Source organism: Hemitrygon akajei, chromosome 2, assembly GCF_048418815.1.
Source record: "Hemitrygon akajei chromosome 2, sHemAka1.3, whole genome shotgun sequence".
In the NCBI taxonomy this organism is placed as follows: Eukaryota; Metazoa; Chordata; class Chondrichthyes; order Myliobatiformes; family Dasyatidae; genus Hemitrygon; species Hemitrygon akajei.
The window spans coordinates 105,111,872-105,131,663 of NC_133125.1; the positions used below are offsets into that span (position 1 = coordinate 105,111,872).

Genomic DNA, 19,792 nt, shown 5'->3' on the forward strand with positions numbered 1-19,792 from the left:
AGCATGACTGCAGAAGTGGTTTGCTATTACCTTTGGGGCAGTGTCTTTACAAGACGGGTGACCCCAGCCATTATCAATACTCTTCAGAGATTCACAGGCATGAGAAAATCTGTAGATGCTGGAAATCCAAAGCAACACACAAAATTCTAGAGGAACTCAGCAGGTCGGGCAGCATCAATGGAAAAGAGTAAATAGTTGGCATTTCAGGCCAAGACCCTTCATCAGTACAGAGCATTTTGTGTGTGTTGCTTTTTAGAGACTGTCGGCCTGGCAACAGTGGTCACATAACCAGGACTTGCAATATGCACCTGCTGCTCATAAAACCATCCACCTGCTCACATGGCTTCACCTGAACCTGATCACGGGGAAGGCTAAGTTACACCTTGCGCAAGGGTGACCTGCAGGCTAGCAGAGGGAAAGAGCACCTTACACCTCCTTTGGTAGAGACGCATCTCCACCCCGCCACCCATAAATAAATATACTGAAATATTTTGTTTTGAAACAATCCCACTAAAACAGATATTGAATCAGATGCACTTTTTTCTACAACAAGTCATCCATGGATAATATACTTCATGTATATTGTTGCTTGAAGTTAATTGGGGCACTACAGTAGCTTAGCGGTTAGCATGGTGCTATTACAGCTCAGGGCGATTCAGAGTTCAATCAGGCACCGTATGTAAGGAGTTTGTACGTTCTACCCGTGACGGCATGGGTTTCCTCCCTAGTGCTCTGGTGTCCTCCCTCAATCTACAGTCATACCAGTTAGTAAGTTAATTGGTCATTGTAAATTGTCCAGTGATTAGGCTAAGGTTAAATGGATGGGTTACTGGGTGATGTATCTTGCAAGGTGGGGAGGGCCTGTTCCGTGTTGCCTCTCTAAATAAAAAGAATACATAAATAAATATCATGGCTCTCCTATACATGAATAACCCCCTTTAATATTATTCAAAATCAAATATAATACTGCACAAAAGTCTTAGGCACATACATGTAGCCAAAGTGGCTAAGACTTTTGCACACTACTGTATTTGTCAACGTGGAGTGGAGAGCGAGTTTGTAGATCCGATAGGAGCAAAGGATGTTGGGAACGATGAAGATGAAACACAACAGGAGGGGTGAAGGACAGGTGGCAGAGAAGGTGTACCAGGGTGGGTGGAGGGGAGGATTCACAGGTGTAGTCACACCCCTCTGACCCCTCCCCATGGCATCAAAGGTTTTGGAGAGAAGGCAGAAGAGAGAGATTATAAATTAGCCATGGTGAAATGACAGAGCAGACTCAATGGGCTGAGTGGCCAGATTCCGCTCCAATATCTTATGGTCTTATGGTCTTATTTGCATTACTACCATCAGGGAGGAGGTACAGGAGCCTGAAGAAGCACACTCAAAGTTTTAGGAACAGAGTATTCTCCTCCATCATCAGATTTCTGAACGGTCTACAAACCCATGAACACTAACTCACTATTTTGCTTCATTTTCACATGAATTATTTAGTATATATTTCTTATTAAAAACCTATGGTAATTTTTTATGTACTGCACTGTACTGTTGCCACAAAAGTTCACAACATATTTCAGTGATAATAGACCTGATTATGATTCTGAGGTGCAAAGGACCACTTCCTATCCCAGTAATGGCAAGTTCTGAGGTTGCTATGGGGTTCTGTGCCCCAGCTCTGGGAGATAGGGAAAACAATGGGCTGGCAAGTAGACCTAGATATAGAGTGGATGGGGAGAGGAGTATTTCCTTTAGGGGAAGACAATGGGATGTAGTCTACCTGGTCCAGCTTCACCTTATCCACCTTCAAACCTTTCAGTTTCCTAAGCACCTTCTCCTTGGTAATAGTAGTAGCAACCAATCTCACTTCTGCCCCCTCACACTCTCAAATTTTTGGCTTTCTGCTAATGTGTTCCAAATTGATGATTGAGGGAAAATACTAATTAATTTCATCTGCCATTTCTTTATCCTCCATTACTACCTCTCCAGCATTATTTTCCAGCAGTCTAATATCCACACTCACCTCTTTTACTCTTTATATAACTGAAAACAACTTTTTGTATCCCCTTCGATATTATTGGCTAGCTTACCTTTACATTTAATCTTTTGTCTCTTTTTAGTTGCCTTCTGTTGGTTTTTAAAAGCCTCCCAGTCCTTTATCTTCCCATTAGTTCAAACTGACAGGAAAGCAACAGTAACTGAAATAACCACAGTGGTGTGCTGCACTCTGAATGTATCTCTGAATGCACGACATATCAAACCTTGAAGTGGATGGGCTACAGCAGCAGAAGGCCACGAACATACATTCATTTACAGGAGGTTTTTAATAAAGTGGCCACTGAGTATACTTCAGCTGTACTATGGATTAGCCACTTCATTTAAATGTTTTTAATGCCTTTCACTCTTAAATCAGGATTAAAAAAATTGTGGAATATCAGTTCCCAATGAGCAGCTTAAATTCATCAAAAAGGTCTGTCAGAAATAAATAACAGAAAACATACATCATACTCTGCCTCTGAGAACTTATTCCACTGGAATTTCAGAGGAGTACTGAGAGCTGATGTTGCCGTACAGTACACACAATTGCATAAAGTCATACAGAGATATACAGAGAGAGGCCATTCAGTCCATGAGTCCATGCTAGCTATCAAAACCCATTTACACTAATACCATTTTATTCTGACCACACTCCCATCAACTAACCCCTAGATTCTACTGCTCATCCACATGTTAGAAGCAATCAAAAGGGGCCAGTTAACCAATCAGTCTGCATAACTTTGGGAAGTCGAAAAGAAACCGAAACACAGAGAAAACTCAAACTAACAGTGAGACCGAAGGCGGGGGAGATGCATGGCTTCGGTTGTAGCGAGGACTCGGCCTCATGCCCCGGTGTTGCTTGTTGCAGCAGTCCAGGGGGGAGACATTGGAGGCAATGTGGCTATATATATATATATATATAGTGTGACTGTATGTTCACTGCTATCTTATGTGCTACATGTGCCTTGTGCTGTGTATGACTGTTGGTATTGTGTTTTGTACCTTGGTCCCAAATTAACACTGTTTAATTTAGCTGCATTCATGGGTATTTATATATGGTGAAATGATAATTAAACTAGAACTTGAAACAAAAACACATGCACACTCCACACAGTCAGCACTGAAGATCAGAAATGAACTTGGGTCACTGCTGTTGTGATGCAGCACCATTGTGGCATCTCTAGTTTCACTGACCTGTGATGAATATCTTAGTACCAGGTTGATTAGAGTCCATAACATCATAGAATAAGGTGAAGATGCCGTTTATGTCAACAAATATAGCATCATTCTCTCAGCCAATATCATGATTTCGGGTGGTGGGATGGAGATATGTCTCTACCAAAGGAAGTGTAAGGAGCTCCTTCCCACCGCTAGTCTACAGATCACCTTTGGGCAAGGTGTAGCACCACCCCCCCCCCCACCACCAGATCAGAGTCACATGAAGCCATGGGAACAGGTATTGGATGGTTGTATGAGCAGCTGGAGCATATCACAAGTCCTGGTTATGCGACCACTGATGCCGGGCAGATAATCTCTGAAGAATATTGATAATGGTTGGAGTCACCCATCTTATAAAGACACTGCCCAGAAGAAGGCAATGACAGACTATTCCTGTAGAAAAGTTTACCAAGAACACTCATGGTCACAAGACCATGATCACCCACATCATACAAAATGACACATAATGATGATGATGAATTTTGTGTTTTATGTTCGTGGGGGTGGCGGACCACTACAAGTGGTTTGGAGAGACACTCAAATTAAGTGTAAAGTATTAACATCTGTATTACAGCTGCTCATTTTAAATATTGCATCAAACTTGAGAACTTAATATGGGGCAGAACAAGGACTTGGACTCTTGGTTTAGGAATCAATTCTAAGGACTAAGAAAGTATCATTAAGTTATCAGCCCTCAAGTATTTTCAACTGAGGTTACTCATTTAACACTTGTACATAGCAACTCTGAGAGTAAGGTTAAAGACTGTGGTACTCACAATATCCTTATGATCTTTGTTGTTAAAATCAAACACCGGCAAAATGGATCGGAACTGATTCAGAATCTCATTGTGGCGAGCCATATCCGTGGCCAGAACGCATCTAAAAAAAAGCAATGTTGACAACTCACGAACCTAAGCAACACACACAAACTACTGGAGGAACTCAGCAGGTCAGGCAACATCTATGGAAATTAATAAATAGTTGAAGTTTTGGGCCGAGACCGTTCTTAGGACTGAGGAGGAAGAGGGAAGACATCAGAATAAGAAGTTAGGGGAAGGGGAAGGTGGTTAGCTGGAAGGTGATAGGTGAAGCCAGGTGGGTGGGAAAGATAAAAGGCTGAAGAGGAAGAATCTGATAGGAGAGAAGAATGAACCATAAGAGAAAGGGAAGGAGGGGGGGACTCGGGGGGAAGAAGTAAAAGGTCAGAGTGGGGAATAGAGAAGGGGGGTGGAAATTTGTTTACCAGAAGGAGAAATAGATATTCATGCCATCAGGTTGGAGGGTAACACCAGTGATAACCTCCCTTCTGTATGTCAGGAGCAATTACCTAAATACAGTAACAAATCTTGGTGACCTCAAGCAAAAGGTGTGACACCTACCAATTTGCTTTGGGGACAGACATGTTGATAATTGCCAATGTTGATGTATACAGTGTAGTAAAAGGTAGTCTTTCATTCAAACATTTAGAGTCACAGAGTTATACAGCCATGCAGCATGGAAATAGGCCATTCACCCACCATGTCCATGCTGACCAGTGGGCATCTATTCGTATTAAACCCGTCTTCCAACACCTGGCCCATTGCCTTCTATGCCTTGTTTATTCAAATGCTTATCTGGATAGATCTCAATTGCTGTCAGCAACTCTGTGTTCACCAATCTTGCAGCAGTACATTCCATGCTCTCACCACTCTGGATGAAAATGGTCTCCCTCAGATCCCCTCAATCTCTTACCACTTTTCCTAAACCTATGTCATTATGTTTCATTCACCTCTGATATGGGGAAAGGTTTCCTGCACACTACCCTATCAACCTGAACTGTGTTTCTTCTCCTGTGGACCTAGCTACGTACTGTGTCATAAAAACGTCTTGGACACATATCAAAGATTCCTCCCAGTCTGAGGCTTTTTACGCCAAGACAATCTCAGTTAATAGTACTATTAAACTCTTTTCAACATTCTCTTGCTTGCTTGCCTATATACAGTACTGTGCAAAAATCTTAAGCAACCTGGCTCGATATATGTGCCTAAGACTTTTGCACAGAAATGTATTTGTCAACATTAATCAAAGTGCAAGGTTGTAAATCTGGCAGGAGCAAACGATGTTGGGAATGGTGGGGGTGGAGAACTGTGGGAGGGGTGTTGGACAGGTGGCACCGAAGGAGTGCCACAGGTGGGGATAACGCACGTGCAGATGCACCCAGCCCGGAGACACCGGGCAAGGTCACTTGATTCCAAACAGTTGGTTTATTGATCATTAAGAATGTCTCTCCAGTGCTTCCCACTCTCTCCCCTCTCCCTTCCTCTCTTCCCAGCCATGATTCCCTTCTCCCTGCCTCCTTTCCACTCTCAGTCCACAATAGAAACCCATATCAGAATCAGCTTTACCATCACTCACATGTCATGACGTTTTTTTGCAGCAGCAGTACAGTGCAAAACACACAATTAACAAAGTATTGTGCAAAAGTCTTGGGCTCCCTAGCTATATATGTATGCATAAGACAGCTGACTGTTCAGTGGTCTATAATACACCCCAACCAAAGTGATGCCTATCTTTTTGTTTCCAATCTCTACCTATTTGACCTAATTTGAAGAACTTTCTAGGTTGTCTTCCCTCAATATTGCAGTAACATATTCCTGAACTAACAGTGTAATATCACCACCTCTTTCACATCTCCCACTATCTCACCGGAAAATTCCAGATATCGGGAACTGAGTTTGCGATCCTGTCTATAATCCACCCACATCACAGTGTTGGCAGTAAGTGGCTGTTAATCCCATGTGTTAATTGAAGTTTCTAGCTCATCTATCTTACTTCTTGCCTTAAAATAGATACAATTAGGCTTGTATTCTTTTCATTTGCATTTACCCACTTGCTCTGCCAAGTGGACTTAATAACTTTACCTTCCATAGGTAACCATACTTTCCATCTTCACATCTCTTCTCAGCCCATTTCCCCAGTCAGCTCAATTTAATCCTTCCCCAGCAGCATTGACAAAAATCCCTATCTAAAATGTTGGTCCTGTTACAACTTAAGGGTAACTGTCTCTCTTGTTTAGGTCCCACCTTCCCCAGACATGGTCCCAATGATTCACAATCCTAAAGCTCATCTCTGCCATGCACTATCCTTTCAGTCATAGACTCATCTGACTTATCTTTCTGTTCTCATACTCATTGTCATGTAGGACCAGAAGTAATTCAGAGATGGCAATCTTTGATGTCCTGTTCTTTAAACAGCTACCTAACTCCCAAAATTCTTGCTGGCAGAATCACTTGTCTTTGGTGCCAAACATACACAGCTGCTGGCTGTTCATCCTCTTCCGTCCATTACTGAAGACCATCACCAGCCAGCACATTCCCTCTTCTCTTTACTGCCATAAGGAAGGTGGTACAGGAACCTGAAGACTAGCACTCAACATTTTGAAAACAGCTTCTTCCCCTCAGCTATCTGATTTCTGACCAGCAAGTGATTATTTCCCCACTATTTGAACTCAACAGCAACACTTCCTCCTCTGAAACAACTGCAAAATGGTCACTCTCAAGATGGCTATAAGACCATGAAACAGATCTAGGTCACTCACCCTCATCTCCAATTCGCCATTTCATCATGACTAACTTATTATTCCTCTCAAAACCATTCTCCTACCTTCTTCTGATAATATTTTACACCTTGACTAACCAAAATCCCATTAATCCTGCTTTAAATATACCCAATAACTTAGTCTCCACATCTAAAGATTCATGAGCCTCTAGTTAAAGAATTCTTCCTCATCTCTGTCTAAAGGGACATTCTTGTATTCTTAGGCTGTGCCTTCTGGTCCTAGTCTCTCCCAGTACTGAAAACAATAATGTCCATTCCCACTCTAATTTGAACTTCCTTTACATCTTCAATAGATTCTGGAGGGAGTTTACTAGCCATTTATTTCATTAAAGCAGTGTTGGTGTATGATAAGTTTCCATGCCTGGGAGTAGGCACATTTTTTCTGTGAAGTGAAGCATTTTAGTTGTTTCTGTGCGCCTTTTCATCTGAGTTATACAACAAAACCTCTGGATTATTATTCAGAGAAATTCCTCACGAGAGGTTGCTATTTAATTTTCTTTAGAGAAGGAAATCTGCAATCTCCTTTCATCTAGCCTACGTGAGAATTCAGTTGCACCAATGCAGTTAGCCCTTAGCTGCCTCAGTTCAGGCGCAATTAGACATGGGTAATAAATTAGCAGCAACATCCACATTCCATAAATTTAAAAACAAACACAAAGCTTGAGAGACAGATATGGACTTTGCATTAGAAATACTGTACCTGGTGCACAAACAAAGTAAGTCATGATTTAGCACAATTGGTTACCAATCAACTGAATTCTGTTACCATCAGGGAGGAGGTAGAGGGGACTGAAGACACACACTCAATGTTTCAGGAACAGCTTCTTCCCCTCTGCTATCAGACTTCTAAATAGACATTGAATCCATGAACACTACCTCACTACTTTTTTGCACTATTTAACTTTTTTTATTATATAGATACACTTCTTACTGTAATTCACACTTTATTATTGTGTATTGTGATGTACTGCTGCCGTGTAACAACAGATTCCACGACACTTGCCAGTGATATTAAACCTGATTTGATTCTGATTCTGAATGCAACTAAACAACTTAATACATGGATGGAAATTACAATGGATATTTACAAAATGGAGAAGATAACAGCACCTGTTAACCATAAGCTGGAACAATTTGATTCATACTGGGGAAAATGGTTTAACTCCATAATGCCTCATAGGCCTGATTTTATTCTCACAAATCAATGAATCTGTTGTAAAAAAAAAAGATCACTCCCTACTTGTACATAGTTCTTTCCTTTTGCTGGTTTTTTCTTTCCACTCTTTTCTATAAGTGTATACCCCAGATAAATACTTTGTGGAGATTTTGTGATATATATGATATGATATGTATGTACAATGTCTGAAATACATCTTATGGAAATGTTTGTTTGATGAACTTCAATAAAAAAAATAAATTACAAAAGAAAATGCACATACAGATTGCAGTTCCTCCAGCTTATGGATCCTTTATTGTTCTCTGTCAAATATAAAGAAAATAAATGCCTCTGAAATTTGTAAATTTAAGCAGGTACTGTCAAATCACACCAGACAGTATTTTATATCCACTGATGCAGCTTTTACTGGAACTGTGCAACTCTGTTTTGCTTTATTGAATTTCAACAGAAAATAATTGCTGAAATGGCAGAATGCCACATCTTGTGCAGTGCACAGGAACAGATTTGTGAAGATTATATTTGCACCCAGTGATTATCAAGCTGCTTCTTCCCAGACTACAAAATACTGTTAGTTACTGAGAGAAAGAGTATGGAAACAGGCCGTCTGCTGCATCAAGTACATGCTGACCATCAACCTCACATTTACATTAAAGCTGGCTTTATTCTCCCTACACTCTGATCAACACACGGTTAATTCAATTCACAAGTAATGGTTAGCGTGACACTACTACCGATCAGTAGTGTTTGGGCGTCAGCGTTTGGAGTTCAATTCGAACGTCCTCTGTAAGGAGTCTGTACATCCTCCCCATGCAGGGGTTCCCAACTTTTTTTAAATGCTATGGACCCCTATCATTAATCAAGGAGTCTGTAGACCCCAAGTTGGGAACACCTGTTCCCAGGGAATGTGTGGATTTCCTCCGGCTGCTCCGGTTTCCTCCCACAGTCGAAAGGTGTACCGGATAGTAGGTTAATTGGTCATTGTAAATTGTCCTATGATTAGGTTAGGGTTAAATTGGGGGTAACTGGGCAGTGCGGCTCGAAGGGTCAGAAGGTCCTATTCCACGCTGTGTCTCAATGAAATAAACAAATATACATTTGTTCTACCTACGTTCTGATCAGCTCCCTTCAGGTTCTACTACTCATGAAAGGACATTTACAGGGGCCAGTTAACCTGACAACTCACATACCTTTGGGTTGTTGGAGGAAGCTCGAGCACCTGAGGAAACCCACACAGGGAGAATGTGCAAACTCAAAGCAGATGCCACCCTAGGCTAGAATTGAATCCTGGTGCTTGGCCCTGTGAGGCAGTTGCATACTGTCTCTATGTTATTGTGCTCATTGCTAATCCTTGATAACCACAGAAACTTAAGGCTCTGGGCTGTGAGCTCAGTGACAATCTGCTCTACTTTGTGATGAACTCAGGCTGAGGCAATGGGCCTGCTCCGGACTTCGGGTCCAGACTTTTGTCTGAATGCTGTTACTTGTTTTTACTGTTTGCATAAGTTAGGTTTTTTCTCTCTGCACAGTGGGTGTTGGTCTTTTTTTAACTGGGTTCTTTCGGGTTCCTTGTTTTGTGGCTGCCTGTAAGCAGTCAAATATCAAGGTTGTATAATTTATACACTCTTTGATAATAAATGCATTTTGAACATTTTCCAGCTTTTCCCATTATAAATAAGTCAGATGAAGAATTAGAAAGGAATCTCAACAGGAAATTTGGAATACTCACTTTATCATTCCTTCCCGAATTCGCCTGTACTGTTCAGTTGTTAGGTTTCGGAATATGTTGTTTTCCGGCTGAGGGTGTCAGGAAAAGTGAAAATAAAATAAAAACAGAAACAGCATTTGGATGTCTCCTGTGTTTCCTGATTATCAATCATGACTGAATTCACTAAAACAGGGGTTCCCAACCTGGGCGTCACAGACCCCTTGCTTAATGGTATTGGTCCATGGCATGAAAAAGGTTGGGAACCCCTGCTCTAAACGATTACCGACAAAGTGCATGATTTGCAGGTTTTATTAAAAAGTAGAGCGAATCTCAGGACAGGAACTCCAAAATGCTAATAGATATGAATGAAGAACTAAGATCCACAAAATCTTTCTTCAAGCAATTTTAACAGATTATTATCCAAAAAGTTTGGTAAAAGTAAGTGAAATTATAAAATATGGCCATCAGAATTAATATAATTGAAGAAAACAATTCTCAAAGTGAAGGTGAAAATCTTGAAATCTCAGTCTTTAAAATTGAATTCAATTTTAGCTCAACGTGAACAGGAAGAAAACTCTGAAATAAATGTTGCCACTGTCAATCAATCTAAAAGTCGGCTAAGTTGACCTGGATCATGCACTGTGTCACGATTCTACCCTCTATGAATTTCTGTTCTTCGATGTACAATCTAGGTCATGATTTCACACGAGAAAAAGACATTATAACTGACACCATCAGTTCATGACTTAATTAGCTACAAGCAATGATCTGTACAAGATGAAGGAAAACAGACATGTTTACAGCTCCATGTTGTTATTGTGTTTACTCTTCAAAAGAATTCATTATTTTTATGAAATCAGCCATCACCCATTCAAATATGTGTTTCTCAGAATCCTAAAAAAAGTGTCAAATATTGTCCTCGGGAAGTAGATGTTGACACTAAACAGACTCTTCTTGCAGAGGATGATGAATCCCTGGAATTTTCTACACTGGTGATAATTAAAGAGGAAGTAGATATATATTTTTTTAGAAGATCACAGAACAGAGACTCCTGGGGAACTCGTACAGAGGAGAACATGATACATGGGGCAAGAAAACTAGAATCATATTGAACAGCAAGCCTGGGGGGCTGAGTCACCTGCTCTGGCTCCTTTTTTTTTAATGTTCCCGTAGTAAAATAATAAAAAAATGGTGGCAGGATGGAGAGACGCCTCTACCAAAGGGGGTACAAGGTGCTCCTCTCCTCCACTAGCCTACAGGTCACCCTTGGGCAAGGTGTAGCATCTGCTTAACCCATCCCCCATCCACTGGATCAGGGTCAAGTGGGAGCAGGTGGTGGATGGTCGTATGAACTGCTGGTGCATATCGCAAGTCCTGGTTATGTGACCACTGACGCCAGGCAGGCAAACTCTGAAGAGTATTCATAATGGCTGGGGTCACCCATCTTGTAAAGACACGGCTCAGAAGAAGCCAATGGCAAACCCCTTCTGTACAAAAATTTGCCTAGAACAACGATGGTCATAGAAAGACCATGATCACCCATGTCATATGACAGGGCACATGATGATGATGATGATGAATAGTAAAAAAACAAACATGTTAAACCAAAGTGTGGGTCATTCAATTAGATAATAGAATGTCTATGGATCAATACCCTTTACACCCTGAATTCCGTATCACTAGATATTTCTATTTACCTAATCTGCTTAAGAATCTCAAAAGTTCAACTTTTGTTTAAGAATCCAACTCTTGTTTGCACTTTTATTCTATTTTATTTCTATTTCTAAATGACATTTGTTTTTGATCTGAAGAGTTTGTTATCTGAGCGCCACGTATCATAGTGATTGGTGTGATGCTATTATAGCTCGGGACATCGGAGTTCAGTCTGTACGTCCTCCTCGTGGAGTCCATGGATTTCCTCCCACAGTCCAATGACATACCGGGTAATAGGTTAATTGATCATTGCAAATTGTCCCATGATTAGATTAGGGTTAAATCAGGGGTTGCTGGGTATTGAAGGGCCAGAAGGGTTGATTTTTTGCTGTATCTCCAAATAAAATAAATAAAAGATGGAAGAAATCAAAACAGTAAATGTCTCAGGAGCTTGTGAACAGTAAACTACATGAGTGCAAGCTGCACTCAATGAGTAGAAGCTGGAGGCACAGGCTTGAATACACACCATTTCACTGGAGACACAGGATTTGATATTTAAAGTGGAACCAAGTGAAACCAACCGTGCAATATCAAAGTCAGGGAGACTACATCTGCCAGCTTGACATTAACCAAATGCTGAGGCATTTGAACACCTATCCAAAGACACTGGGAAGCTGCAGATCTTTCCCTTCACTGAAGGTCACCAGAATAAATCTACAACCACATTAAACTGAGGGAAACATCTCCAAGGTGAAAGGTGTTCTAAAGCAAACACTGAGGTTAGCTTAACGTGCACATTTCAATTTTAACTAATGTCCTTCTCTGTGTTTATCACTGAAGTTACCTTTTCCAAGATCTTAAAGGCCACAGAGCAGTGGTGGTTCTCCAATGGAGAGATGTCATTGTATCTCAATGCCAGTTCTGTACGAGCATTGATCTAAATGAGAACAAGCAAGTAGATATTTAACGCTGCATAAATCCTTTTGTATTAATATCTGTTCAAAAAAAGAGGGGATTTTATTATCAGTAGATACTGAAGCCCCTCTGTTGGTTGAGTGTCCAATTGTCTACATGATACACAAGCCAGAGAAATACAATACGGCGAGAAAGCTGTTCAGTAGATGGTATTACTTAAATTTTCAACTTCACGGTCAGATTTTCAGCTGAAAAATTCAAAACTGCAATGATTTTTAAGAGCAACGCACACAGAACACCGGAAGAACTCAGCAGGTCAGACAGCATCTATGAAAAAGAGTAAACAGTTGACATTTTGGGCCCTGACCCTTTTTCAGGACTTGGCCTGAAATGGCGGCTGTTTATTCATTTCCATAGATGCTGATTGACCTGCTGAGTTCCTCCAGCATTTTGTGTGTGTTGCTTTGGATTTCCAGCATCTGAAGACTTTCTCGAGTTAACAATATATAACAGTAACTTCATTTTGCCCTAAGTCTGAGTCATTTTGAAGCTTTCTAGAGATATAATAACTCAGTTGCAACATTTTCTGAATCATATGGCTTTAGTATTTTAGACTGGCTGCTTGACAAATTAAAGAAGCAAAGCATTTTGAAGTCTTGACATAATAATTAGGTTACTCTAAAAAGATTATTATTAATGGATTAAACTCAAGCAGATTTTGACCCATAGCAACCAGTTTCCCTGCCTTTATACAGTGACAAAACCATTGGCAACTGCTCAGCTACCTGACATTTTACTCAAAGGTCTGTGACAATGAGCAGACCCCAGGAACTCAAAGCTCAACAACTCACCGCTCTTTTTAAATATTTCTCATATTTAGAAATGGTTAGTTAACCATACTTGAGGTTTTTTTCTAGACTATTAAAATAAATAATAAATTTGGATAAAAACACTCTTAACTTGCTTAAAGGCAAATGTGTAGTATAGTAGAACAAGGGGCTCTGGGAATACAGGTACATAATTTGTTGAAAGTAGTGTCACATGTAGATAGGGTCATAAAGAAAGCTTTTGGCACATTGGTCTTCATAAATCAAAGTATTGACTACAGGAGATGGGATATTATGTTGCATTTGTATAAGATGTTGATGAGGCCTAATTTGGAGTATTGTGTGCAGTTTTAGTTACCTATCTCCAGGAAAGATGTAAATACGATTAAATGAGTATAGAGAAAATGTATAAGGACGTTGCTAGGTCTGGAGGACCTGAGTTATAAGGAAAGATTGAATTGATCAGGACTTTATTCCAAAGAATGTAGAAGATTAAGGGGAGATGTTACAGAGGTATACAAAATTTAGAGGGTTATAGATAGGATAGATGCAAGCAGGCTTTTTCCATTGTGCTCCAGTGGGACTACAACCAGAGGTCATTGGTTAAGGGTGAAAGGTTAAAAGTTCAAGGGGAAGAAAAGGGAAACTTATTCACTCAGGGGGTCATGACAGTGGAATGAGCTGCCAGCACAAGTGGTGCATGCAAGCTTGATTTCCATGTTTAAGAGAAGTTTGGAAAGGTACATGGATGGTCGGCATGTGGATGGCTATTGTCCTGGTGGAAGTCAATAGGTATAAGCAGTTTAAATGGTTTAGCATGAACTAAATGGGCCCAAGAGCCTGTTTCTGCTTCTGTGCTTTATAATGTGAAATAAATAAAAATAATTAAGAGAAAACTTAATAGAAACCATAGAGTTCTACAACATGAAAACAGCATCACTGGTCAACTGTCCATGCTGAACAAGGTATTCAATCCAAGCTAATCCCATTTGCCAGTGTTTGGATCCTGTCCTTCTAAACCTTCCCAATCCATGTACAAGTTGCACTGTCTTTTGGAAATTATTATACTCGCATCAACCACTTCCTCTGGCAGCTTATTCCACAGATATACTGTACTACCTTTGGTGTAAAACGCCTGCGTTTCAAGCTCTTATTAAATCTTTCCCCTTTCACCTTAAACCTATGTCTTCCAGTTCTTGATTCTCCAACTCTGAGAAAAGGTTAAGTGCATTTGTCCAATCAGTGTTCCTCAAGATTTCATACACCTCTCTGAGATCACCCCCTCAGTCTCCAATGCTCTAAGGAATATCCTAACAATTCAATTTCTTCCTTTAATTCAGTCCCTCAGGTCCTGGCAACATCCTTGTAAACCTTTTCTGCAGTTTCCAGTTTAACATCTTTTCTGTAGCAGAGCAACCAAACTTGAATGCAATATTCCAGATCCAGCCTTACCGATAATCTGTACAATGGCACCGATGACTCCCAGATTTATACCAGGTGCCCTATTCTTTTTAAATCCAGCATACCCATACCAAGAACCTTCTTCACCACCCTACCGATCTGTGACTCCACACTGAGTGAACTACTGTGTGCGTTTATACTCCAGGTACCATGTACTGGCACTGGCGGAGCTGAGCACTGTAATCAGCAGGCACTAAACACAGCACCTAGATACCTTCCTCAACAGTGCAGAGGATCTCGACCAGGCCAGCTTGAAGAAGTCTCTAAACGACTACCATGAACATATCACCTGTGGAGCCAGAGGAGCCAACACACCTGACCACCATTACACCACCATCAAGAACGCTTCCCATACCAGCTCACGCCCACACTTTGGAAAGTCTGATCACCTGGCTGTACTTCTAATCCCAGCATGCAAGGAGAAACTAAAGATCGCAACACCAATGATGAGAACCAAGAAGGTATAGTCAAGGGAAGTGGAGGAGTGCTTACAGGACAGCTTTAAGTCAGTGGATTGGACAATATTCATCTTTGAATGTGAATGAAAATGCCACAGTTGTCAGTGACTTTATCAAGACATATGTGGATGAGTGTGTGCCTTATAACAGACATACCCAAAGCAAAAGCCATGGATGAACCAGGAGATTCGTAATCTGCTGAGGGCTAGATTTGTGGCATTCAAGACTGGTGAACCAGAACTGTACAAAGAAATCCAGTAACAAGCTACAGAAGGCTACTTTAAGAGCTAAAAAACCAATTCTGATTGAAGTTGGAGATGGAATTGGATGCACATCATCTCTGGCAGGGTTTGCAAACCATTACCTCCTTCAAGGCGAAACCTAACATCATGAATAGCTGCAACAGGGATCCGCCATTTTGCAGCACATGGATTAAGTCACATTTCACAGCGGCTCCACTTTTCTTTATACTTTACATCCCACTGACAGATTCCATTTAAGTTTGATGATTTATTACTTCTACTGAAGGATTTATGATGTCCGGAAGTCGATCTGGTAGTGAACTGAGAAGCGGCAAGACTTTTCCTGAAATGGAGCAAACTGAACAAATAAAGAAAGCGGAGGAACTTGTTACTTTAGCAGGATTATTTTCTTCAATACAAGATATGAAGTTTGAATTTGGATCGCTCAATACTAAGATTGATAAGCTGACGGATACCAACGGGAAGCTTGAAAAATCTATCTCTAGTGTTCAAGAATCTCTGAAGAATTTGGACTTTCAATTTCAGATGCTTAAGCAGACTACAGATTGAATTGAAAGCGAATATGATCAATTCAGGTAAACTATTAAACAACAAGGAGTGAAGATGTCTTGGATGGAAAAGAAAATTAATGAAATTACCTTGGAGCTATCAAAAAGAAAGAAAAAATGGTTGATTTAGATAGTAGAGCACGTCGGAGGAATTTGCATATACTACGATTGCCTGAAAATACTGAAGCTGGTGATCTGTTGAAGTTTTTCTCAGACATGCTGTACTCACTTTTTAGTGAGACCCTGGAAGCTAGCCCTTTAATCGATAGAGTCCATAGAGTTCCATTTTTTCGGCATTCATCTGAATTACATCCTCGACCAATTTCACTTTGTTTGCATTATTTTACAACCAAAGAAGCTGTACTTCGAGAGGCCAGAAGAAAACAAAAGCTAATCTTCAAATCAACAGAGATTCGTATAGTCGAAGATTTTCCTCCTGAGATTTTTCCGAAAGAAAGAAACAACGAGAAGTCATGAGTGAAACGTATAAGCAAATTTTACATCCCTCTCTTCGGCACCTAGCATGGCTGATAATCTTTCCTGAAGGGTCTCAGGCACTGAGAATCTACTCCCCCCAGGAGGGATGGGAGTACATTAAAAATCTTAAAGTTAAGCCAATTGCTGAATAGGTAATTCTGATGTATGAGATGTTTATAGATGCCCTGAGTTAAGTTTATTCTATGCTTTTTGAGTTTCTGGTATGGGATGTGGCTGAGTAAATTTTTTTTTAACTCATTAATAATTAGTATAGTATTGTAGGGAACTCTTACAGTATTATACTATAGAGGTCCGTACAGGGCCTGCTATGTACTACTCGTTTTATTTTTTTTTGTTTGTTTCAACATTAATATAGTTTTAGGCTTGTTGTACATGTATATTCATTTTTTTTTGAGAGAAAGAACTTCGTTTGTAATACTATTTGCTTGGATTTACTTTTCTTTGAATATGTGATTAATATACTTTAGATCAGTGGTTCCCAACGTGGGGCGTACGCCCCACAGGGGGGTAATTTGATTTTTAAGGGGGGCAATTGGAGAATGAGTTATTAACAGTGAATTTTTTCTAGTAAGTCTGTGTGAGTATGAGTGTGTGTGCGAGTTAATACATATGTGAATATACAGTATGCATACATAAAAATACTTGTGTGTTTGTACGTGTAATTGCGTATGTACTGTATATATAGTGTGTCACCATCATTACAACCATCAAATGGCTTTCATAATTAAATTAATGAATTGACTGATGTAGGAAGGAACGAATGAACAAGTCCAAACGCGTAAGAAACTCGTACGAGGTCGCGCCGATGCTGCTTTTTGCAGTAGCTTTCGGTTCTTGGTGGTGTGAAGGTGTGTACATTGCATCATCTCTTTTAAACGGTGTATCTGTCTTTGTATGCTGTAGAAACGAATCGGCATTGTTTTATTTATTTATTATTATTATTATTTTAATATCACTTAATGTTCTTTTTTTTACAATTTCTTAGTAATTTCTTCCTCAGAACTTTAACAGTCCTTTGGTTCTTTTATTTTTCTCTTTCATGAATGCCATGTTCTTTGGAAGCTTGTTTAAACCAAGTTAATGGTCTTTTAGGCTTCCTCCAGGTGAATAGGAGTTCACTTTTTGAATAATAAGAATTATATATCACCACAGGGGGCATCAGGATTTTAGAGGTGATTAGGAGGGGCATGGCCAAAAAAAGGTTGGGAACCACTGCTTTAGATGAATTTAAGATGGCCGTCGTCAGTTACGTTTTTATTACTGTTAGACATAACATTGCAGTATTTGAAATTTGTTTGTCCCTTTTATTATGGCTATATTGGATGGGATTAATACTTCAATTTTAATATACGTAGCTGCAAAATGGAGGATAGGGTCAAGGGTTATTAGGTTAGCATGCGACCAGCCTATTGGTTGCTTTTTTTCTGGCTTTGTTGGGGGGGGGGGGAGCTAATTGAATAGGTTTTCTTTCTCGATTGGGCGGTTCTTTTAATGGACATTTTTTCACAAATATGTCATTCATTCTAGTCATATCTGTACCTTTTGGATTAATCTGTGCTTGTGCAATAATTTTCTTTATAAAATATTAAATTAAATTTTAAATATGGATGTGAAAAAAGTAATATAACCTCTTGGAAACTGAACAGTGTGAATCATCCTATTAAGCGTAAAAATATTTTTAAGAAATTAAAAACACAACGCAGATATTATTTTTGCGCAAGAAAATCATATACAGAGACAGGATGAGGACCGATTTTTCAAATTTTGGAAAAGACCATTATTTCATTCTTTATCGACTAATAAGTTAGAGGCATATCTATTTTTCTTAACTCCAAAATCCCTTTTGTACATTTTAATACTATTACTGATTCGATTAGAAGGTATTTAATTGTTACTGGTTTATTATGCAATCCAAAGGTAGCTTTGGTGTGTGTATACGCACCTAATGTAGATAGTTCTGAATTTTTTAAGAAGCTTTTTTCTGAGCTACCAAATTTGAATGAATATAAGTTGATCATGGGCGGTGATTTTAATTGTTGTCTGAACCCGGCGATTGACAGGTCATCAACCAATTCGTCGCTTCCAAAACAAAGCGGCGGCGTGTATTAATTCTTTTTTACTAGAATATGGCCTGGTCGGTATCTGGAGATTTAAACACCCTAACGACAAAGATTTTTCTTTTTTTCACACGTTTATCATAAATACTCTAGAATTGATTATTGTTTTCTAGACACACGTTTGTCACACTCCGTTGTTGAGTTTGTGTATGACATCATTGCGTTGTCGGATCACACGTCTTTGAAGTTAACCCTGAAGCTTTCGGTAGCTTTTTGAAAATGTCACAATGGAGATTGAACCCCGTATTGTTACAGGATCCAGCCTTTGTTAGTTTTACTAAGGAGCAAATTTCTATATTTTTTGAATTTAATACAACTGAAGGAATGTCAAACCTGGTTATATGGGATACGATGAATTCTTAGGGGACAGATAATTTCATACTCAGCAGCTTTAAGAAGAAAACTAAAAGAAAGGGTTGAACTTCAATCATAATATGATTTGCTTCTGACCTTTCCCATCGAACAGCAAATTCTTAAATCTAAAAGTCTATTTTATATACATGGAGATTAGTCAGGTAAACTTTTGGCTAGTCAGTTAAAGGCTGGTATGGTTAGAAGACAGATTTTAAAAATTCGTAGACCAGATAGAACTGAAACCTTAGATCCTTATGAAATTAATAAGATATTTATGGATTTCTACTCTAATTTTTATAAATCTGAATTCTCTGACAATACTACGATTATGAATAGATTTTTGCAAAAATTAAATACACCCAAAATTTCGACTCAAAATGTTGATTTATTAGATACACCTAATTAAACAAGAGGAGATAGCTAAAGCTATATCCCCAATGCAATCAGGGAAAGCTCTGGGACCAGATGGTTATATGGTGGCATTTTACAAGACTTTCCATGAAATGCTTATACCACATCTTCATCAAACTTTTACTGATTCTATACCCTCTGGGAATCTTCCAAAAACTTTTTATGTGGCATTAATTTCATTAATTCCTAAAAAAGGAAAGGATTTATTGGAATGTGCATCCCATAGACCTATCACTTTACTGAATGTAGATTTTAAAATTCTCTCTAAGATTCTAGCCAATAGACTTGAGAATATTTTGCCTACTGTTATCTCAAATGATCAAACTGGATTTATTAAAAACAGGTACTCAAATTTTAATATTTGAAGACTGTTAAATATCATTTATTCCCCCTCAGTTAAAGAATCTGAATGTATTGTGTCTCTGGATGCAGAGAAAGCTTTTGATAGGGTGGATTGGCCTTATCTGTTTCAGGTTTTGAAGAGGTTTAATTTCAGTCCGGGATTTATTTCCTGGATTAAACTGATTTATCAAGCCCTGGTGGCTGCAATTATAAC

The 19,792-nt window shown here is 39.4% G+C and overlaps 1 protein-coding gene across 1 annotated transcript in view; it reads right to left on the reverse strand.

Moving 5' to 3' along the window:
- The window catches only part of LOC140715011 (high affinity cGMP-specific 3',5'-cyclic phosphodiesterase 9A), a 137,690-nt gene that overhangs the window by 22,276 nt on the left and 95,622 nt on the right, over nt 1–19,792 (reverse strand). The window contains exons 9-11 of the mRNA XM_073026751.1: nt 12,229–12,321; nt 9,753–9,820; nt 4,029–4,131 (exon numbers count right to left, since the gene is read on the reverse strand). Coding sequence (XP_072882852.1) covers nt 4,029–4,131; nt 9,753–9,820; nt 12,229–12,321 — 264 coding nt within the window. The remainder of the gene's footprint in view (nt 1–4,028; nt 4,132–9,752; nt 9,821–12,228; nt 12,322–19,792) is intronic.